Source organism: Alosa alosa, chromosome 12 (assembly GCF_017589495.1).
Source record: "Alosa alosa isolate M-15738 ecotype Scorff River chromosome 12, AALO_Geno_1.1, whole genome shotgun sequence".
Classification (NCBI taxonomy): domain Eukaryota; kingdom Metazoa; phylum Chordata; class Actinopteri; order Clupeiformes; family Clupeidae; genus Alosa; species Alosa alosa.
This window is the reverse complement of record NC_063200.1, coordinates 31,324,955-31,348,780: the sequence shown is the minus strand read 5'-3', so window position 1 is coordinate 31,348,780 and position 23,826 is coordinate 31,324,955. Positions and strand designations below refer to the sequence as shown.

General features: G+C 43.0%; 1 protein-coding gene across 2 annotated transcripts in view; it reads left to right on the top strand.

Moving 5' to 3' along the window:
- cacna1bb (calcium channel, voltage-dependent, N type, alpha 1B subunit, b) overlaps positions 1-23,826 on the top strand; it is a 153,404-nt gene that overhangs the window by 61,002 nt on the left and 68,576 nt on the right. For both annotated transcript variants that reach the window (XM_048259412.1, XM_048259413.1), the window contains 5 exons: positions 15,620-15,723; positions 19,467-19,582; positions 20,283-20,372; positions 22,282-22,371; positions 23,594-23,812. In XM_048259412.1, the coding sequence (XP_048115369.1) occupies positions 15,620-15,723; positions 19,467-19,582; positions 20,283-20,372; positions 22,282-22,371; positions 23,594-23,812 (619 nt within the window). The remainder of the gene's footprint in view (positions 1-15,619; positions 15,724-19,466; positions 19,583-20,282; positions 20,373-22,281; positions 22,372-23,593; positions 23,813-23,826) is intronic.

Here is a 23,826-nt window from a genome sequence, read left to right as displayed (position 1 = left end):
GAAGTGAAGGATGAATTATGAGTCAGGCCGTATGTTCTCACAGCGTTGCATAATAATTCATAATATATGAAAAATTGACCTGTAGTGCATTGTGGGTATTAGCTTCAAAGACCCACATTATTGATCGGTATCATGTTTGAAACCTCTCTAGTTTCCAGGGTCGAGGACCAGGTGCCACTGTGCTTTATTTCTGTTGCCCTAATCTCCTTTCTTTTATTTGAGCATAATTTACATTTATTAATGTAGACACTTGCAGTAGAGGTAAGACATACACTTTTTTTCCTCAAAATATTCAATCCATGGCGGTGTTCTTAACACCTCACCGCTCCGGTTCAGCAATAAAGAAGACAAGACAAAAGCACATGATTGAAATTATGATATGTTTTTTGGGGGATTTTGGATAAACCAATGTTGTATAAGTGGGTGTTACAGGCAGGCTACACCAGATACGTAACTGAGGCGTTCTGTTCGTGGAGTGTATGCTGCAACAATTAGCTTCCAATATGATCAATGGAACTGGCTACAACAGACATGTAATGATAGAAGGGCATACATTTGAAAAAATTAGACCAGTCTTATAATCTATATAAGAGTGTAGCCGGTGTTTTGGATTGGCAGTAGAGATGACTCAGACACAGTTTCCTTTTTGAATGTTTAGTCTGGACTTTCATTTACCTCCATGTGATCCTCGGTTGCCAACTGCACAGCCTTGGTCCTTATTGAACCAGCTTCCTAATGGGCATGAAGTGTGTGTAGCCTGGTGCTTTGCCCAGGGCACTAACTGGTCGCGGCCTCTCTCTCAGTCTCTAATACCCTTCTAGAGGGCTTTAAAGGCAGATTTATTGTGGCACTACCTTGACTGCCCTGCCACCGTGACATTTAGATCTGCTGGTTGGGCCATCATCTTACAACCCTCTGTTCCCTCCTCAGACTCCACTCTTTCATCTCCCATGAGAGCACTTGCAGTGTTTCCCCTAGAAAATTTTCCAGCAGCGGTGCTGTTGATCGTAGGAACCCCCTTCCCCCCCCACCCAAAAAAAAAAGAAAATGTTGAAAAAATGAATCCTTAAATGGTGACTTCTGGTGGATTTTTTCAGATTGAGTGTTACAAATTATGACATAACCATCAAAACAAGCATTTACAAAGCATGATTATTGCAGTAATTTGAACAGGATTATTCATGTTTTTCTTTCACCTTTTTCATTTACATTATTAGTAATTAGCCACTGTACAACTGTACACTGTAGGCCACTGTACAAACTATGGCTAATTAGAATTATTTATGATACATGATACATTCAAAAATAATTGATGTCCTATTTTTTTTTAATTAACTTTTGCACAGCACTGTATAAACTATATAGACTTCTCTTTCATGTCATTACACTGTATTGGTGCTATGCAAGTCGAATTGAGTGCCTGTCACTTTAAGGGTGTGACGGCCCGTGGGGCTTGCTTGATTCTCACGGTTTTAAGCTAATTTAGTAGCGTTGTTGTGCATGGTGCATAAGAATATGTGGATGAAATGAATTATGTTTTCCATGTCATTTGGTAAAATAAATGCTCAAAAAGCTTTGGTGAGCTCTACAGGAATTACAAACTATCTCCAGATGTAAATAGTTGCGTATCCTATTACTCAAATTCAATTAAACCCACCAATAGGCTAGCTAGACCTTAGTTTCACAGCTTAGGTATTTTAGCAACACAGGGCTTGAAAGCATTGCTTGTATCACAAACAAAAACGAAGCAATGCGTGGAATTTATCTGGGAATAGGCTACTGAAGGTAGGGGCGAGCTACCTCGCTGGCGTGTTTAATTTGGTTCCTTGGTTAACATAATGTAGACTACGTTTTTTTTGCACAAAATTGCATCTGCTAATAAACTTAAACATAAACACAAACAAGCATGATCTCCTGTGGAATCCCTGGCTGCGCCTTCAACGTTAGCCTACTATTATTTGTTGACATCAAACCTGAACGAACGGCAGCTGTTCCTGAAGTTCACTTGCATGTTGTTGTTTTTTTTTAATTAGCCAACTTTTTTTTGCAGTGGCTTTGAATTCCAAGCGCGGCTGCCATTGATGAATACATTGTAGGGGAAATACTGACTTGTGTGTAGTCACCCAGCTGTGGTTTCTGTGTAGTGTAAATAGTTGGGTTGAAGCCTGTTTAATTCCAGCTGTTTTGAGAGAATGTTGAATATGGGAAGTATGGGGAGTATGTTTTAGTGTTAAGACTGTTAATTACAATATTTTGACTTAACATACTGTAGTCAAAATAACATAACATACCTTTCGTGAAGTATTAATAAAATCCTGGACACATGTCGTACTGTCGTGTGTGTGTGTCTCTGTGTGTGTGTGTGTGTGTGTGTGTGTGTGTGTGTGTGCGTGTGTGTATGTCTGTCTGTCTGATCATTTGCACATAAATATTGTGAACCTCACAATATTGCTAGTGAATTCAAGCAAACTCTCCATTAGAAACATGCATGAGAATGTTAACATCATTGGGGTTGATCAGAATGGGGTGTCAAAAGATAATATATCCCATTTCTGTTCTGCTGAACTATGTGGGTGTAGAGGAGGCTATACTTCCACAGCCAGTGCCTGGGGTTACTGGCTCCATCAGATAACCAATCACAGACTTCATGGACATGATACCGGTTGCAGAATTCATGATCTAACCACCATACATGTCCAACCAAGTCAAGTCAAGTCAAGTCAAGTCAACTTTATTTCTATAGCACATTTAAAAACAACTGAGTTGAACCAAAGTGCTTACAAACAAACATAAAACAATGACAATGGTACAACAACAATATAACATGGGGGAAAATAAATAAATAATTGAAATAATACACAAATTGGTCAAAAAATAAAATAAAGAATAAAGAGTGTGTGTGTGGGGGTATTAAGGTAGATTAAAAGCTTGGGAGAAAATGAAAGTCTTTAAGTTAGACTTAAAGCAGTCAATGGTTGGAGAGGACTTAATATGTACAGGTAGGCTATTCCAGAGTTGGGGGCAACAACAGAGAAGGCTCTATCACCCTTAGTCTTAAAGTGTTTTGGGGATATAGAGAAGATTCTGAGATGAAGACCTAAGTGATCTTGGAGTGCTGTAAGGAATTAGTAGGTCACCTATGTAACTAGGTGCCAAACCACTGAGGGCTTTGAAGACAAAAAGTAAAATTTTAAACTTAACTCTGTGCTCCACAGGTAACCAGTGCAGCTTAGCCAACACAGGAGTTATATGCTCACATTTCTTAGAGCCACTTAATAATCTAGCTGCTGCATTTTGAACTAGCTGAAGTCTGTTGAGAGTGGGTGGGTCAGGCCTGCATATAATGAATTACAATAATCTAGTCTAGAAGTTATGAAAGCATGTATAAGAGTTTCAAGATCGGAGAAGGACAAAAAGGGCTTCAGTTTTGCAATGGTTCTTAACTGGAAAAAGCTGCCTTTGACCACACTATTTATTTGCTTATTAAAATTTAAAGAGGAGTCAAAGAAAACCCCAAGATTCTTTACTTCACTGTGGCAGTTTGCAGAGAGAGGTCCTAGTGCATTTTTCAAGATAGAAACATCACTTGGAGGGCCAAAAATAATTATATCAGTTTTACTTTCGTTCAGTTGAAGAAAATTTCTTGCCATCCAGCATTTGATGTCACTGAGACAGTTAAAAATATTCTCCAAAGAACAAATGCCATTAGTGTTAACAGGCAGGTAAAACTGAGTGTCATCTGCATAGCAGTGATACTGAATGTTATACTTTTTAAAAATTGAGCCAAGGGGTAGCATATAAAGAGAGAATAAAAGAGGGCCCAAAATGGAACCCTGAGGAACACCACACTTTATAAGGGCAGAGGAAGAGGAGAAATTGCCTAAACTAACTGAAAATGATCTATCACTAAGATAAGAAGAGAACCATTGCAGAACAGAACCCTGGAGACCAACTTCAACCTCCAAGCGTTTTAATAGGATGTTATGGTCAATGGTGTCAAATGCTGCACTCAGATCAAGAAGCACCAAGAGGGCGCAATATCCAGAATCAACTGCTAAGAGGATGTCGTTTTGGACTTTAAGCAAGGCCGATTCAGTGCTGTGCAGAGATCTAAAACCTGATTGGAATTTATCACATATATTGAACTCACTCAGATAAGAAGAAACCTGAGAGAGGACAACCTTTTTTAGTATCTTTGACAGAAAAGGTAATTTAGAAATAGGCCTATAATTCTTCAGGTCACTGGGCTCAAGGTTAGGTTTCTTAAGTAAAGGTTGCACAATTGCACGTTTAAAACCTGAGGGGACCACTCCATTGGTTAGTGAGTGATTAATTATGGCCAATACAAGAGGGCAGATGATGGTAAAACTTCTTTAAAAGGCGTGCAGGTAAAACATCTAAGTGGCAGGATGTAGATTTCATATGGGAGACAACCTCAGAAAGCTGGGAGGAAGATATAGCCTGAAACTGTTGGAGGCAGCTAGGTGAAAGTTCTATCACTGAGGGATCCGAATCTGGAGGTGAGATTTGAGATTTTATTTTGTCAATTTTATCGATGAAGAAGTTGAGGAACTTCTCACAGATTTCTGTTGAAGGGCAAGAGTAGATGATGCAGAGGCAGGATTTATAATAGAGTTAATGGTATTAAATAAAACTTTTGGCCTATGAGCATTATTGTTGATAAGCTGAGCATAATACTCAACCTTTGCTGCCTTAACAGAGTTTTGGTAGGTCTTTAGAGAATCTCTGAAAAGGTCATAGAAGACCTGAAGCTTCTCTTTTTTCCATTTGCGCTCTGCTTTCCTGCAAGATTTTCTGACAGAACGGGTCGTGGCATTTAACCATGGAGTGGTGATAGTTTTGACACGCTTTTGTTTTAGTGGGGCAACACAGTCTAAGGTCTCAAGACATGTTGACTAATTTTTTCAATGTAGGTGGAGCAACAGAGATAGTAGGGATGAAAGGATTAGAGAATGTTGTGGCTGTGGTGGAATTAATAGAACGGGCAAAGAAATAGGACTTAGGGGGAGATACAGGGGACCAAACAAAATAGATTCAAATAAAATCAAAAATGATCAGAGACCCCAACATCCATAATTTCTAAGTTGGAAACATTGAAACCATAAGACAATACTAGGTCTAATGTGTGGCCTTTCTGATGCGTCGGGGCCATAACAGATTGCACAAGATTGAAAGAGTCCACAAGGCATAAAAAGTCCTTAACCAAAGGTTTTGATGGGCAACAGATGTGAATGTTAAAATCCCCTAAAATCATGAAATTGTCAGAGCGAGAGGCCATAAAAGATACTAGATCAGCAAATTCTTGAATGAAATTACAATTAAGCTTAATTTTTGGTGGTCGGTAAACTAATGCACAGAGAAGGGTGGCATTTATCTTTACAAGCTGTACCTCAAAAGTGGAGAACATATCAATTTGTACAATTCTACATTTAAAGTTGTTATTATAAACAGTGACCAGACCACCTCCACGACCAGTAGCCCTAGGGGAATTCATGAAGCTGCAGTGAGGAGGGCAGAGTTCACCAAGTGGAATGACGTCATTTCCGCTGAGCCAAGACTCCGTTATAAACAGAAAGTCCAGGTGACCACCATACATGTCAGTTACTTTGAATTGGCACAGTTGTTTAATTGTGATTGCAGACTAAGGTTGCGTTCAAAAAGCCAGTTTCATCCATTAAAGTATGTAAAATATTTATTTGATGTAGAATTTTATTGAGCACTTAAAGAATGGTAGCTTCAATGGCCAGTTTCTTGGCTGTTCACTTCACAATGATGAAAGATGGCAGGTCTTCTTCCAGATCTGTGGAGAAAGCTGTAGGACATACATTGTAATCATTCATTTGTGTGGTATTCATTCATTTGTGTCACTATACGTGTAAATGTACTCAGAATTACTACTAACTTTTACTTACAGTTCATGATGAGCATTCTGCAGAGGGCAGAGCCATCTACTGGGCCAATTCTTGCCACATCTGGCCATAGGTCATAGCCAATCCTTTTAGAAAAGGTTTGAAAAAGGTTAACTTCGGACATGAATCAGGAGTTTATGGACTATGCTATTCATACAAAAAGTTAATTCTGTACTATTTTCATTCTTACTTGCTGGTTCAGCAGCCTGGAGATCGTCTCCGGCCTGAGTGGCCTGGAGATCCTCTCCGTAGAGGACAGGGCCATCTTGTTGGGCCATTCCATGCCACATCTGGCCATAGTTCATAACCCAGCCTGTTTGAAGACGTTTGAAAACGGTTAATTTTGGACATCAATTAGCTGTAGTCTGTAGTCAATGCTATCTATTCACACAAGAAGTGAACTGAGTGAATGAGTTTGCAGTTGAAGGTCTATGCTATTTGCATTCTTACTTGCTGGTTCAGCAGGTTGTATATCCTCCATGGCTTGAGTGGCATGAAGGTCCTCTCCGCAGTTGACAGAGTCACCTTGCTGGGCCATTACTTGCCACATCTGGCCATAGGTCACAACCCAGCCTATTTGAATAGGTTTGAAAAAGGTTAACTGTGGACATGAATTGGCAGTGTAAGATATATGCTGTCACATGAGGTTAACTAAGGGCATTAATTCTAGTTTTGTTACTGTAATTGTTGCTAAAATTATTAATATCACATTATGTCTTTCTCTGCATCTATTTTGCAGTGAAGTTGTGCCAGTTTAACATTAATTGTATCCTGTTTATAACTGTGACAAATTAAATTAAAGTCCAATTAAAATGAAATTGGACTTAAATTAACAGTTTAAGGTCTATTCTGTTTGCATTCTTACTTGCTGATTCATGGAGATCCTCTCCCGTCTGAGTCTCATGGACATCCTCTCCGGCCTGAGTCTGGAGGTTTTCTCCGGCTTGAGTGTCATGGAGATCCACTCCGGCTTGAGTCTCATGGAGTTCCTCTCTGTCCTGAGTGTCAGGGCGATACTCTCTGGCCTGAATGTGGAGATCTTCTCCAGCCTGGGTTTCATGGAGATCTTCTCCAGCCCGAGTGTCCTCCATGTTTAGGGGTTCCCAGCGTGGCTTGCGCCCCTCTCGAAAAGCCTGCAGAGCAGATCGCATTCTTTCACGGAGGTCTCTAGGAGCTTCATCCTTCTCCTGTATCCTGCTCTTAGTGCTGTCCACTTCAGCTGTAATATTAGTTGAGTGCCTCCTCTTGTTTATTTTGGCCATAAACCAAGATTTCACTTGCTTCTTTAGTGTTCTTTCTTTAGCAGACTCAATCTTGACCATGGCCAAGTTTCGACAGATCCGGTAGTTTTTAGTTCTCTGCCATGTTCTCCGTTGTCTAATCCGGTTTCGGATGGTGGTGAAGAAGGCTCTCATGGCTTCCATGAAGCCCCTACGCTCTCCTCTCACCTCCATCTTCAGCAAGTGAAGTTTGCCTTCAGTTTAGTCTAAAGGTGTTATGAAAGTAGACTCCTCCTCTGTCTTTTTGGAATAATAGTTAAGGAAACCGAATAAACACTATCAAGAAATTATTAAGGCAGGTAAATCAATGAATCAGTGTAAAACAGCAGCAGAAAGCACTCTCTCAATGTTGTCTCTGGTGTAGCCAGGTCAAACTGACATAGTATTCTACCTTAGTGTTCTACCTGTGCAAAGTAGAATGTTCAGAGAATTCTATATTCTGAGTTGCTCCAAAACATTCTACTTGTAATGATTTAAATTTTAAAACCACTGATAGAATCTTCAGTGCTGATATCAAAACAGTATGCTCAGTTGTGTTCCCTAATCATACAGTATGGATAGATAGAGTACTTTATTCATCCCCAAAGGGAAATTATGGTGTTAACAGCAGCAATTAATAATCTAAACATATATCACACATATACATACACACATACAAGTTAAAAAAAAATACTATTGGATATAGTCTCTGTTGAAGAGGTTGTAAACTGCATTGTCCCATCACCTGTGTAAAATCACTGTACGTTCCATCTCCAAAATGGCTGTGGAAACAGGCATCTGCTCAGTGCATGCATATGAATGTTAGATGCAGTGATCTATATCTATAGTCACTGACTGACATTCACAGCTAAACTAGTATAGCTGGTCTCTAGTTCTGAGGCCAGACTGAGCCATCTGACTCCAGCCTCAGATGAAAGCAAGGGGAGGAGCTCTTTGCTAATAAGCTAACCATCTTCATTTCAAGGCAGCTGATTTTATTACACCTCCTCCATGGCCAGGATTAATAGATTTCCACCCTAATTACCACAGCCGTGCCATTTATTGTGTTGTTAATGTTGTAGTCTATCGGCGGCGCATAGCATGACTCCCTAAGAGTGGCGGCGCATTGCATAACTTAGCATAGCATAAGAGCCACACAAACAGGTGAAGTGGGAAGAGACATGCCTTGGAGTATCGACTTCCACGGGTCCATGGTTTAATATTTTCTGTTGAATTGCATATTTGGGAAGAGAGTGTGGCTTCAGCTGTCTTTTGATTTGTAAGTCGTTTTTTTTTTTGGGCGAGATGGGCGAGAATTCCGGTGTGAAATTGACCTAAAGTGTATTGAAACATGATACCGAGTGTGAACGTATGTCTCATAGCTAGGGTTGCCAACTTTCTGAAATGAAAATACGGAACGGTGGGGGGGGGGGGGGGTTTGGATAATACACTTCAGTAAGTACACCGGCATCCACTTCAGTTAGTGGGTATTGAAATTATGTATGTATTATTGTACTAAATAGTGCATCATTTTACAAAATTGTGAGCTATTATTTACTAAAATGCGCACATAATATACTACATTCTATAGCCACTAGCCTACTCATTTTCTATCTGGTGCAAAACAAGAATCATTTCGATGCAAAAACACTTGATAAAGAAATAACTGTTTGTAGCCTATTATACTTAAACCAAATAACTCTGAAAACTGAACTGGCGGATATGCTGTCATAGAAAAAAATACATTGAACATCACAAGCAGCTCCAGAAGTTCTGAATTTGGTGAAGCCTTATTTTATTTCTGGCTTTTTTTTGGCTATTCTGCAGCAAGTAGGCTAGCCTATTTGTTTATCTTGCAAAGATGCACTGTAAAACTGATGACAAGACATGTCATCTCACGCCACGCTATCAGCGTAATATCGTGACTCGCAGTGGCTCAAACGAAAAGTGCATTCTCTGTTGGGATAGTGATGACCGACTAACTGAGAGGGATAAATGACAGCAGCAAAGTTTCCCTTTATTTCATACAAATTGTGTATTTTTGGTTCATAGTCTAACTTATAAAACTGATCTGTCATGGATTTGCACGAAGTTGATTCTCAATAATACGGAACAAATTGCGTTCGTATCAGTTCAATATGGAACACATCTTTTTTCCTTGCAAATACGGGGACGATTTCATTTTATTTTAAGCCCATCTCGGCTTGTCCCCTGCACTCCAAAATGCTACCAACAGCTTTTTCAATAGTGGTGCTTCGCATCGGCTAGCCATGCAAATAAATCACTGTTTTACACCCATTTACGAGGCTCAATGTATCTCCACACTTCATTGGTAGACTTCGAGGGCCCTGACATTTAAAACGAGACATTGAGAACTTTGAAAAAAGCACTGGTAGTTTACTTACAAGACGATTTATACAGACAGTATCTTCCACGAAGTTTAAGCGTTTGCAGCCATCTTGAATTTAGTCACGATAAGTCGAGCAACGAGTAAGAATGAACAGGTATGATAAGGGATCAGATTCCAAAAATAATTCAGTGGAAATGCATGGATTCCAGTTTCTTCCAGTAGCAGCAAAATCTGGCGCTAGTTAGCCGATGCTACCAACAGCCTCACCATCCGCTAGCTGCCTGTGCCCTGAATATACCGCAAAAAACGTGGTCTCTGTGGACAGCCCAGGCTGACAAGATGCGCATATAGGAGTTTCAATTGCACGGGAGGGAAGGGGAGGGAGTAGTGCGCTAGCTCTCTGTTTTGCTTGAAAGTCAACAGAAGTGACGTTACCCCACACATCGGTTACAGCTCACTTAACTTCCTTCCGCGTCTGGTAGCTCAGGGCACCATGACAGTCAGGTCAAGATTTGCTGGTGGCTGGTGACGTTGATTGGAGGCTGTATCCAGGTGACTGTGACTGTGACCCTCAGGTACCCAGGCCTGCGGATGAGGAATCCAACAAAAACTTGCAAAGAAATGGCTCATCCTCTCGCTCCCTCCATATCACTGAAAACAAAATGTCTTTATGGAATGACATCCAGATAAATGTATTCATTTTGCACAGCCAATAGGTATCTTAAAGAAAGTTGTATACAGAGAATTGAACTGTTAACCATGACCCTTTTGCCATGAGATTCACACCTATTATCATGCAAACTAGGGAGATTTATTTTTTTGAAGAAGCTGTGTGATTACAGCCAACTGGGTGTCTCAGTGGGTGGTTTATGGTTTACATGTACTCAGGTTCTTTGAAGTCATTGATGTCCGCTAAAACTGTGTATTTTTCAGTTTGCCTTTGAAATGGAGACCCCAGTCTCTTTGGGAGGTAATTGTTGGAAAGACACCGTTTTGTATTGGAGCTCTTTTCAACAACCTGAAAACACATCTGTTCATGGAGTGATTCCATGCCACCCCAATGTTTGCATGTGGAAAAGTAGTGTGATAGACAGATTTAGCTGTATGTCTGGGTAGAATTGATTGTGGATGTGCCTGTCTCTCTAAATCAGTAAAGCAGGGGCATCGTCTATTTGTGTCGAGTTTGTCACAACAAACTCCTGACTCCAGAGCCAAAGCACTGTGCAACTGTGTAAACTCAGGGCACAAGTGTTTGCCAGTTTACTCAATATGGGGGACAGACACCTTATCCAGATTGTCTGCACATGCTTGTCTGTCTGCCTGACTGTGAGCAACGTAAGGACGCGCTGGTCCGTAATGTGCACTGGCCCGCCCCAACTCCCTCTGCCACCCCAGCGCCCTGGTTACCGGGCTCCGAGTCTGAGTCACAGAGTCTCTGTGAACCTTGATCCCGTCTCTGTGGCGTCCTGTGCTGTCAGGCCAATCACAGCTCTCATTAAACATTCTTAAAAATAGCCCAACAGGGTTGACAGAGAGAGAGAGAGATGGAGAGAGAGATGGAGATGGAGGGAGGGAGGGGTGGGTGATTATATTGGGACTCACACAGCGCTGAATCATTTCTTCCGTTCTCTCTTCTACCCCTCCCGTCTCCTTCGTTCCCTCGGACGTGGCTAATTGGAGTGGCAGTGAAAGGGAGGATGGAGGGAGAGAGGGGTGGTTGCTATCATCTCTGAGGGCAAAGATGAACTCTTGGCATTGTGCTGCACCAGTTTAGTTACTGTACTGTATGTCACACACTGTGTGTCTGTCAAGCCATTTCAAATCCTCACTATGAGTATATTATGTGTACTGTCAGCAGTGTGCCTATATGTGACGTTGCATTGGGGCCGGGTTTAAGATAAGAACAAACGCTGCGTTTCAGAAGATTGTTCTGAAGTTAAAGGAAATTGTGTGATTTTTGAGTTGGCTCAAGCCCCTGATGATGGATGAGTCGAGGAAATCTTAAAATCCCCCGATGTAACAAGCTCGCCACCCTTGGCTTGATCTTGGCCCTTTTCACACGAAATACATTAAACCGCCCACAAATGTTCCTCTGTCAACACAGGCTCACCTTGTTCGATGGATGATTTGCAGTAGACTTACTGCTGCCCATCGAAGCAGTCACCTTCAGCCTCTGTCTATGCTTCTCTCTCTCTCTCTCTCTCCCTCCCTCTCCCTCTCTCTCTCTCTCTCTCTCTCTCTCTCTCTCTCTCTCTCCCTCCCTCCCTCTCTCTCACTCCCCTCTCTCTCTCGCACTCCCTGTCTGTCTCTCCCTCACTTTTCTATCTCTTTTTTCCAGACCAGTCTAGCCAGACAGTATTTACATACAACTGTGGGCCAGATCTTAGTTGGGCAGGTGTGTCAGCTGCTCGGATAAATGAATGCTCAGATGGCAGTGCAGTTAAGTCAACTCTGGATGCGCCACAATATTGCTTTTTTCAAAATCTTTATTATTTCTCTCCCACCTCTCTCTCTCTCTTTTTCTTTCTCTCACTCTCTGGCTTTATCTCCCACTCCCACTCCTGTTTTCTTCATGGTCCCCGATCATGGGAGAAACAGGGATTAAATACCAAGGGGGGAGGAATGGCGACAGAGTAATAGATGTCAGGTTCACTTTGTTGTTTGGTGACTTCTCAAATGAGATTTCTTTTTTCTCCTTGACCACTGTTGATGATTGTAATTTACAGTGTGACAGTGTGTGTGTGTGTGAGAGAGAGAGAGAGAGAGAAATGGCATCAGCTTGGAGTGTACACACTGCATTGCTAACATCAAGCGTTCAGGTCTACCAGCAGCCAGATTATGGCTTTGCCAATCTGTGAATCAGTGACAGAGAATGTTGGCTTATGAAGTTGAAGCACAGACCAGGTTGTTTGAACCTACTTTAGTCCTTTCCCCACAGGCATATTTCTAGACTCACTAATAACCAAGACAGTGCTTCAACAAGCTTTGAGACAAGAAAGAAAAGCACCTCTATCTCCTCTTTGTTTGTGCATCCACTACATGTCGGGGTGTTGTTTTCCTTGGTTTGCGGAGAGTCTCCCTGCATGTTGATGCGGGAGCCCTTGAGATAGTGCAGTGTTTTGGGGTGTGCGCTGGTGCCCGGGTCTGTCTTCTTGTGTATGTGTTCCTCCCCGGGCAGAAGCGGCGCATAATTCCCTGTTGAATGGAGGAGGATGTTGACAGTTGTGCTGTGTATAATTAGAATATCAGGGGAACGGCTCAGAAAGCGGCGCTTTCCCACTGTCTCGCTCCCATGACACTAAGGAAGGCTTTATTAAGCTAGGCTGTGCAGGCGGGGTTCCCTCTCAGAGTGCCCAAGAGGGCGAGCTGAGCAGCATATATGCGGAAGTGTGTGTGTGTGTGTGTGTGTGTGTGTGTGTGTGTTTGTCTGTCTCTGATTTGCACTTTCTTTGTGTGTGTGTTTGTGTGTTTTCGTCTTATTTGCACTTTCTTTTGCATAAGTGTGTGTTCATGTATGTGTGTTTTATGTGTCTATGTGATCTCTTTTGTGTGTGTGTGTGTGTGTGTGTGTGTGTGTGCATGTGTGTGTGTGCATGTGCATGTGTGTGTGTGTGTGTGTGTGTGTGTGTGTGTGTGAGAGAGAGAGAGTGTGTGTGTGTGTGTGTGTGTGTGTGTGTGTGTGTGTGTGTGTGCATGTGCACATGTGTGTGTGTGTGTGTGTGTGTGTGTGAGAGAGAGAGAGAGAGAGTGTGTGTGTGTGTGCATGGATTGATTTCTTTGTGTGTCTTTGTCATTTTCCCTCTCCCTTATGTTCCATGACGCTGTTTCCAGTTTAATTAGGAACATTAAGAACGATGTGCATCTGGACTTTTCCTTTCCACGCTTCTCCCAGACCAACCCCCTTCCTCCTCCACCTCCTCCAACCCCCCTCCTCCTCCCCCCTCCTCCACCTCCTCCAACCCCCTCCCTCCTCCACCTCCTCCACCTCCTCCACCTCCTCCAACCCCCTTCCTCCTCCCCCTCCTCCACCTCCTCCAACCCCTCCCTCCTCCACCTCCTCCACCTCCTCCAACCCCCTTCCTCCTCCACCTCCTCCACCTCGTCCAACCCCCTCCCTCCTCCACCTCGTCCACCTCCTCCACCTCGTCCAACCCCCTCCACCTCCTCCACGCTTCTCCCAGACCAACCCCCTCCCTCCTCCACCTCCTCATCCAACCCCCTCCCTCCTCCACCTCCTCCACCTCGTCCTGGTCTCTCGCTACATTGCTTGATTGCTCAGGCTGAGTAAGCGTACAATCAATGGGATCTGCATCACAGGGGAGATTAGCCTACTGTATATAGAGCACCACAGGTCTTGTGCTCGATGAATATGGGCTGAGCTACAGCAGTCATTTCAAACCTGGATGCTACTCATACACCAGACTTAATTATAGCGACTTAATTCATCTCAGTCTACAGGTACTTTCGTGGTGCTGTCATCTGCTATTACACTGTGGTGTAGAGTAATTAATTATCATATACAATGTATTCCATGGGCACAGTCCATGAATATATATGCAGAGTGCATCCTCCTGCGGTATGATTCCAAGCCAGACTCTGACTCATGTTGGTTTAATTATCCTTTGAATTTTTGAAAATATACTCTGCTGCATGGCATACCATTCTTGTTTGATAATTTCATGCGGCATTAAACGGGCTATAAGACTGATCTGAGACCTGAAAGTAGCCCTTTAATATTCATAAACTCTCAGTGGCAGATGTATAAAGGTATCATCAATATCCACTTTGTCTGTCCGTAGAAAGCGCACGCTGTGCCTTGCTTTATTACATGGAATTTGCTAAACTTTCACTTCAGCAGTTAAATGGCGCTCGTTGCCGCTTGCGACTGAACAATGTGATTCAATCACAAGCACAATTTAATGTCAATAGATGACGACATTAAAAGCAATCAAGAGTTTAGCTATCAAGAAATAATGCAATACATGATAAGAAAAGATGTCAACAAACAGAGATATAATGGAGAGCAGTACTTCAAAAGCACTTCAACTTTTGCAAAGTGGATAAAGTGAAAAATCGAAAGACATTAAGAAAGCAAACAAAAGTTAAGTTTGCTTTTGATATGGTAGCAGAACTGTTGCTATGAATGTGTATTTTATGTTTATTTTATTACTGCTCAGTCTGCTAAATGACGTATATACTTAGCCTCGTCCTGTCGTCTTTCATTTCAGTTAGGGTTGTTTTTCATGTGCTATTTAGTAGTTTGTGTGGTCCAGTACTTAATGGCTGCCTCTGAGTTTATATTCCATCTGGTTTAATCTGGATGAAGCCATATGTCCTACCTAATTAGTGTTTGAAATGGCTGGGCAGGCTCCATGCAAGGAGTGATTTTTCCCCCATCCTGCAAATGAAGTTAAGATTTCAAATTTAGATTTGCATGTACAAAACATTTGAACCTAATTAGGCATTTCTGGTTAATATAAAAGGCTTTAATCAGAATATCATAATGTCAGATGGCTTGCATTGGATATGCTTTGCACATATGGTGTTTGAAAAGGATAGGTTTTCATTCACTATAACAGTTTAGGACCATTTAGGACAAAGAGAGTAGACTGTCTGACCTTTAAATACAAAGTCACCCTGAACTATAAATTAAATATAAATAAATATATTACAGTAATCAGTAGTAAAGAGCAGACATACAATACATGCAATGGTGTTAAGGCTAATATGTTATCTGTTGTAGTATGCAATAAATGACATAATAATTGACATGGAGAAAAACTCTATATTAAAATTCTCACATTTGAATGGATATTGTTGATGACCTTTTCCATAGATAAATGTAATGGAGGTGTTTAAATGCTAATGTTGAAATATCAAAAATCTACAGTGCCTTTCCAAGCAGTCAATCAGTATATCATAATTTCATTTGATGCGGCATGGTTTTGACAAGATGCCATGTGTATCTCCAGACTGAGCCAATTCAAGCTCAGACACAAAGGCTGGCGTAGAAAGCCAACAGAGACCACCGGTGCGTTCCTCTTCCAGGCTCTCACCTGTTCTCCTTCTCTCCCTCCCAGGCCAATGATTCGTCGGGGAACACCTGGAACTGGCTCTACTTCGTCCCCCTCATCATCATCGGCTCTTTCTTCATGCTCAATCTGGTGCTGGGTGTCCTGTCAGGGTGAGGTCCACCGTCGCCACGTTCAACCCGTTTTTCCTATTTCTGCTTTGGAATTTTTATTCTTTTTCTTAACGTTTTACACTTGATTTTTTTTACGCTTGAATGTAAATGTAAATGTGCCTGAATGTATACAACACACACATAAATGAATGTATACAGCATACACAGTTGTATACAATACAATCCCATTCTTTTGGTACACATTTGTCATTTCACAGTCTCTCCTAAAGTGGCCATATGAACAGACCACACATTCCCCAGCCCCTCAGCCCACGCACACACGCACACACAAACACACACACACACACGCACACACGCACACACACTAACCAACCACCGCTCCACTCTGCCTGAGGCTCAGGAGAGATGTATAGCACAGTGCCAGGTCTACTCTCAGACCATCCATTTCCATTAGCCAAGCCCAGATGATGACTGCACTACTAATACCACACACACACACACACACACACACACACACACACACAAACACACACACAAACAAACACACACAGAGTCTGTGCAGGGGGTGGACACACTCACTGTTCAGTGAACCTGAAAGCATCTTTTGGCTGCGAGGAAAAGCCTCTCCTTAAAGACATTGCATTGAGAGCAGCATTAACGTAATGAAATGGCCGCTTCACTTCAATAGCTCAGTTGGCTCACAGGTTGCGGAAGGTTCACTTGTTGACTGCAAGAAGCCAATTTAAATTCATTAAGGTCAGTGAGCCACAGTCGTTGTATATACTCCCCCTTTGTGTGCTTGAAGACCTGCACGCACGCACGCACACACACACACACACACACACACACACACACAGTACACAAACACACACATACACACACTCCATGATTTGTGTGCATTGTTGTATCTCTCTGCCATCATACACTCAAGCAAACACACAAAGCAGTGTTTGTGTTACTGTGTGTCTGTACAGTATACAGTATCTACTCATATGAATTTAGCATGTGCTGTCATCTTCAGTCCCAGCTCCAGTCATTGTCTGTGCTTTTCTCCACATGATTGCTCAGCCTTGATGTCATTAAAGAGCTCTAGATTTTAGACATCTTGTATTCACAGATATGGTGCTGTCTGCCTTTAATGCCGCTATTAAATAGTAGTCTGCGGTGATGTTACATTACAGCAAATGATTGCCTTCTGCAGGAACATATTGAATTCCGATGCGCGCTTCAGTGACTGCTGGAAGTCCATTTTGCCGCACATGTCTGAAATGGCCCTCTCTATCCCCCTGGCCCCTGTGGAGAGAATTGGCCGTAAAAAAGCTGCGTGCGCCCCCCCCCTCTTCATCTCCGCGTCCGCTCATTCCCTCGTTTGCGTCGTTTCTCTCGCCGTTTCTCTCTCCTCCAGTGTTCCGCTCTGGTTTTGATTAGAACGCCGACGTGTGGCGCTTATCCTCGGCCGTCGCCCGTCTTCCCTTCCCGCCTTCTGATTGGACTGCGGGAGCGTTACTTTCTGACTCTCGAATCACCCCTCGCCCACTTTGCCTCACGCTCAAGGACCGTCTCAAAGGGCCAAACTCCCAGGTGGACTTTTAATTACAGTTTTCCTTAAAAGTATGTTTGAGTGTGTGTGTGCGTGTGTGTGTGTGTGTGTGCGTGTGTGTTTGGCGATAAGGGAAAGGAGGCTTGGCTACTACTGTGGGTTTTTAATGGTAAATTGAACAGTATGGCGGTGGTGCTGCTGCTGTGGCAGCTTCAGAGTAGAACTCTGCGTGTGTTTGGCTTTGATCAGTCTCTGTGCTGCCGAGGCCTCAGTGCTCCTGACGTCTGCCTCATGATGGTCACGCTCTCACACACTTTCATGTCTCCTCTGTTGTTAGTGATATCTTTGATATCTTTTTCTCCTTAGAACTGGCCCCTACATCTTACTGATGTGTGTGTGTGTGTGTGTGTGTGTGTGTGTGTGTGTGTGTGTGTGTGTGTGTGTGTGTCTATCTGTATCTATACGGTACACATGTTCATGCATACTGTATGTGTGCTGGCCAGTCCTCAAGCTTGTTTGGCTTATGTGCATGCTTCCCTTTTAGCCCTCTCACACTCCCTATATTTTAGATTTGTTTTCCCAAAGGATTTCTCTCCTGGGAGGTCAGGTCACTTACCAAGCCACCCTTTTCTCTGTAGTTTCTGCCTAGGGGTGCAGACCCTTTCAGTCGTGTGTGTGTGTGTGTGTGTGTGTGTGTGTGTGTGTGTGTGTGTGTGTGTGTGTGTGTGTGTCTGCCTGCACGAGTGTGCATATTTGAGAGAGTGTGTGTGTGTGTCTGTGTCTGTGTCTGCACGAGTGTGCATATTTGAGAGAGTGTGTGCATGTGTGTGAATGATTGTCTGTGTGTGTGTTTTTATGAGAGTGCATGCATGTGTGTGAATGGTTGTGTATGTGCATGTGTGTGTGTGTGTGTGTGTGTGTGTGTGTGTGTGTGTGTGTGTGTGTGTGTGTGTGTGTGTGTGTGTGTGTGTGTGAAAGAGAGAGGGTGTTCATGTGTATGCATACATATGGTTTGATGTGAAAGGTCACACTTGGAGTCCTGAGGGGAAGTCAGAGCCTCACGTCGTGATCAGAGAGAGAGACAGTGGGGCTGGAGGGACACCAGACCAGTGACCTCATGAAGGGCTTTTACCGCTCCACTCCGCTCCACTCCGCTCCGTCTGCATGATTCAGCACTCACGGCTCAGAATCATTTGAAGAGGAGGTCATTGATGTCGCCCTCTGCAGGCATATTGGACTTCCTTTGAATGGGAATCATTGGTCAAGATTGGTCATAGCAAGGGCGTGTAGATATGGTGTCATTACATTGTTCAGAGAGTTGACTTTTTCTGTTTCTGTCTGATTTCACCCTCACTGGTCTTAGTGCCTGATGGGAAAACAGTTTCAAACCCTTGAATTCCTGCAGAGATGTAAGCAGCCTCAGAGTGTTACAGACAGATTTCATCAATCCAATCCAATCCACTTTATTTATATAGCACAGTTTAAACAAACACAAGGTTCCCAAAGTGCTGTACAGCAACATAAGAAACACACAAGACACCACAGAAGCACAATAATAGGATAAAGTATTACAATTAAAAGAGATAAAAACTAACTAAAATAAATGTAACACAAAGTCATAAACCTCATTAGTTAAATGAGTAAATGATGGCTGAGAGATAGTGTATCTGAGTGGGCAGGATGTCCAGGGGTCAGAGGTTTCTGACTGTAGGAAAATGGGAAATGAAATCCATAAGAAGATGATGTTCTGAATAGTTGTTAAAGGGACACCAGGCAAGCCTGATGCCTTTTCTCTACAAAACTCCCCCTCGCTCGGTCTGAAGCTCTTTTCCTTTTCTTTGCATCTTCCGTCAAGGGTTTTCGCTGCTTATTCGCCGGCTCTGCCATTAGACACACGTTTGCAACAATCGCTAGCGTTTCGTTAGCCTGCCTCTATGCTGGGGATGCAGGATGTAAACTGATCCTGGTTCTCGCGATGTCTGAGACTTTGTGAGACTGAAGGTTGGCGGGTAGGATACACCGAACTTGCAAGTGGGACATTCTTCCTACAGGCAGTAGGGGCGGGCGAGAGAGCCTTCATTCGCCCCGTAATGAGTCATTTAACCATATACCGACTTACGAAGATGATTAATTAACACATTAAAACGTTGCCTGGTGTCCCTTTAATAAATGTCATGGCAGGTTCTCTGGAATCATTCTTGTGTGTGTGTGTGTTGTGTGTATGTGTGTGTGTTCACCACAGGGAGTTTGCCAAAGAGAGGGAGCGCGTGGAGAAGCGACGGGAGTTCCTGAAGCTGCGGCGGCAGCAGCAGATCGAGCGCGAGCTGACGGGCTACCTGGAGTGGATCTGCAAAGCCGGTCAGGCTCACCTCTGACTTCTCACCTCTGCCCTTTACACAACCTCACACCCCTCTCAGCCACAACCTCCCAGAAGCCCTTTTGACCAAGATCATTAGCAGACCATTAAGTGTGTGTGAGCGGCTCGATAGCACGGCTCAGTAAAGGAGCTCAGATGTGGTAAAACCTGAGGATAATCAACCTTGAGTGCATGTTATTGAGTCTCAGTCCACCTGTCAATACTCAAGTATAATCCTCAAAGACTGTCTGTTAAAAGCATGTCCAGCTTGTGCTTTATGTTTATGGGAATGGGTTTAGTGCACATGAACTATGAACAGCTCAAGGTGTACGTACATATGTGGAAGAGGATGAGATAGGGAGGGAGACTGTAGAAAGAGAAATGTATTTGGTACTTGCAATCTGGCTTGTTTATATAATGAAGGAATGTGTGGTGTGTGTGTGTGTGTGTGTGTGTGTGTGTGTGTGTGTGTGTGTGTGTGTGTGTGTGTGTGTGTGTGTGTGTGTGTGTGTGTGTGTGTGTGTGTGTGTGTGTGTGTGTGTGTGAGGGAGAATGAAATGTGTGTGTGTGTGTGTGTGAGAGAGAGAGAGAGAGAGAGAGAGAGAATGAATGAATGAATGTGTGTGTGCGTGAGGGAGAGTGTGTGTGTGTTGTGTGCAATCGTCTCTCTGACAGCTGTTGTATGTATGTGTCCCACCCCAGAGGAGGTGCTGCTGGCCGAAGAGGACCAGAATGCAGAAGAGAAGTCTGCGATGGATGGTGCGTGGTACAAGAGGAAACAGAACAACCCAGGTGAAAAGAGGACAAGCGTGACCCGGGCTGGGTTACCATAGTAACCTATCGTAAGCCATGCCCGCGGGAGGTACCATAAGTGCCGTCGCCTCTCAAACATCCAATCACATCATATGATTTTGCCATCGAAGCGCTCATTTGAGCTCAAAATCGATCCAGATTCATGGCCATGAATGTGGTATGATCCTATTTCACCTGGGGAAGACACTGCACTCTTGTCTAGCTTCCATATTATCACAGACAATGAAGGTTATATTTTCCAACAAAATGTCCCAGTTTCCAGTGACAGGTTCTAGAATGAAGTTTCATGATGCAGGTGGTCATTGATGTACTGGCATGGAATGCATTTCCCCACTGAGGTATCCTCTCACTACTCTTTATTCTCCTCTTTGTCCTTCCCTCTTCCCTCCTTCCTCACGCACTCTCTCACTTTCTCTCTCTCTCTCTCTCCTTCCCTCTCCCTTTGCCTCTCTTCCTCTTCCTCTCTGCCCTCCTCCTTCGCGAGTGCACTCCGTCTCCCACACGCGTCAGCTTTGATTGACACTCTCCTCCCCCTCAGAGGCCTCTTGTCTGTCGGAGGGCTGCTGTGCCTTATCGGCACTCCATAATCTCTGTCAATTAGGGCCTACAGTGTATGTGGAAAGCAGTGTTAATTACAGAGATTAAGGCAGCGAGTTAATTGGATTAGCATGACACACACTGTCTCTCTCTCACATACTCACACACACACACTCACACATACACACGCACACACACACACACACACACACACGCACACACGCATATTCATACACTTGGGAAGAAGGCCCTGCTCATATACTGTCTGCTAGTTATCTAGACTAAACGTGCACACTGGCACGATAATTGACCCCTTTTGTATGTGACAAGGATGCATCACCACTGGTGACTGTATTGGGGTTAGCTTAGCCTAGCTTTAGCACTGGTATCTGAAGGCTCTGGTGTGATTGGCTGTGTTGTGAGCTTTAGGACACTTGCTATTGAGAGTGGACCAGCTCAGAGTGGGGCCTGTGAGCTGGAGATCACATTCATGAGCTCCTCACCCCACACCCCATCAGCACCTAACTGCTGTGGAACAACAGTAGTTCATGAGGAAGTGATGGATGGTGTGTCTGTTTTAAGCCCAGTTTCCCTTGGTAAGACTTCCTGAGGGGGTGTGTGTGTGTGTGTGTGTGTGTGTGTGTGTGTGTGTGAAGGTGAGATGGCTGAGAGTTGACTGTGATGGACAGCAGGGGAGCAATGTTCAGTCATGCATGTGTGTTACTAATCTACATATTCTGCATATACTCCAAGAAATGACATATTTCACTGTAGGCACACACACACATACACACACATACTTTCCTCATCTGAGCATCTTAGCTTTACATGGTATGGCTGTCATGTTGTACATAGGCATTATAATTAGTGTAATTCACATTGCATAATTAGTCAGAAATTAAAGCAAGCTTCACACCATCAAACCACACCAAGAATACTGGGATGTAGAAAGAAATTGGCTGAAATTCCCTCAATTCATTTCAAGTAAAAGACTCTGACATGATGGTGTAGTGCATGTTGGCCAATTGTTGGCCAGTTTGAAGCTTTTAGTGTTAAAGATGTTTACACACACACACACACACACACACACACACAGTGCACATGCATGCACACACTAACCACTTCACTCATGTTTACAATCTCTCAGACATACCTTCATACATATTCATATTCACAAACAGATTGGTCAATCTGTCCCTAAATGGTGGATATTCAAGAGAGCTCTGTCATCCTCTTTCTTACCTGTGTGTCCCTGTGAATGTGTGTGTGCGTGCGCGTGTGTGTGTGTCTGTGTCTGTGTCTGTGTGTGTTGTGTGTGTGTGTGTGTGGTCATACATGTTTGGTCATTCAGTGTTAAAACGTGGCAAGGTGAAGAAGAGCAAGAATGACCTGATCCATGCAGAGGAGGGAGAAGACCACTTCGCAGACCTCTCATCTGTCGGTAAGATCCCATCTGTGATTCTGCTTCTGGGAAGGCATACAGTAGGTATTTGAAAACTCATCACAATCTGTGCCTTTAAGCCTTTAGGATAAGCTTTTATTCAAAGTGACTCAGAAACCATGAAGCACAGTAGAACAATAGCATGAGTAGCTACACTATGTTAGTGATGGGAAATGATTATGATTTTAACAAGATGAAACTGACGTTGTTTGGATCTGGTGGTTTCTCACCAAACTGATGGTCACTTGCACACTAACCAGAGAGGGATGTATTCCCTATGTAAGGTAGTGTAAAGGCAAGTGGAGAGTGGGCTTTATGCATGCTCTGAATTTTCCATGAGCTGCGAGAAGCACTTAAATGAATCATTATTAGTCATCAAGCTGATCTAAAACCGAAGAAAAATAACATCAGAGTTAAGGCATAGGAGCTTTGATCAACTTTTAATACACAGACAGGTCCTCAGAACCAGTTGTCTGCTCATTTCAAGAGATCTTCACACAGTATGGGAGTGTGTCAGACACTGCTCTTCCACAACTGGTTTCTTATCTGTGGAGTGCATATCAAGTAGCTTGAGAACATTTGGGAAGCACCATACCAGGACATGGTCTTTATACTTTAGCTCAGTAGTTTCAGCCCTTCATTGGTAATAATTACAACTGTGTTGCCTTGTAAAATTTGCTTTGTAGCCTTTGCTACAGCTTTTTTTGTTATTATTATTATTATTATTATATTTGATCTTTCCCTGTTTGTCCTGCAAGCGAAATCTCAAACACTGCAGTAGAAACTGCATCAGATAATAAAAATCAGCCTGCAAAATCTCCAGAGAGTTAACTGAACTTGTATGACAGTACATTGCAAATGTTGCATCAGTATTTCTGGAAAGTTTTTCATAAACTTGGCTATTTACTTGGAACATGACAGCAAAACAAAAACGTGTTTGCAGTTCTACAACTAAACTAAACAAAAACAATGTTTGCATTTGCAACTAAGAAAAAAAAGCCATACATTAACAATATTTAAAACTACTTGAATGTAATGCAATTGCACTCATAATAATATGCAGTAATAATATGATAATATGTAGTCATAACAGAGCAATACAAACAAAACAAAACAGATAATAATATCTTTATTGTGTTAGTCAGTTATTATTTCAGTATAGTTAGTTCTGTAAACATGTTTATATTTCTCTCTCCTCTCTCTCTCTCTCTCTCTTCATCAGCCCCTCCGGGTTCTCCGTTTGCACGGGCCAGCCTGAAGAGCAGTAAGAATGACAGCTCCTCCTATTTCCGCCGCAAGGAGAAGAGGTTGCGCTTCTTCATCCGCCGCATGGTCAAGGCCCAGAGCTTCTACTGGTTCGTGCTGTGTGTGGTGGGCCTCAACACGCTGTGTGTGGCCATCGTGCACTATGACCAGCCAGAGGGACTCACCAAAGCACTCTGTGAGTGTGTGTGT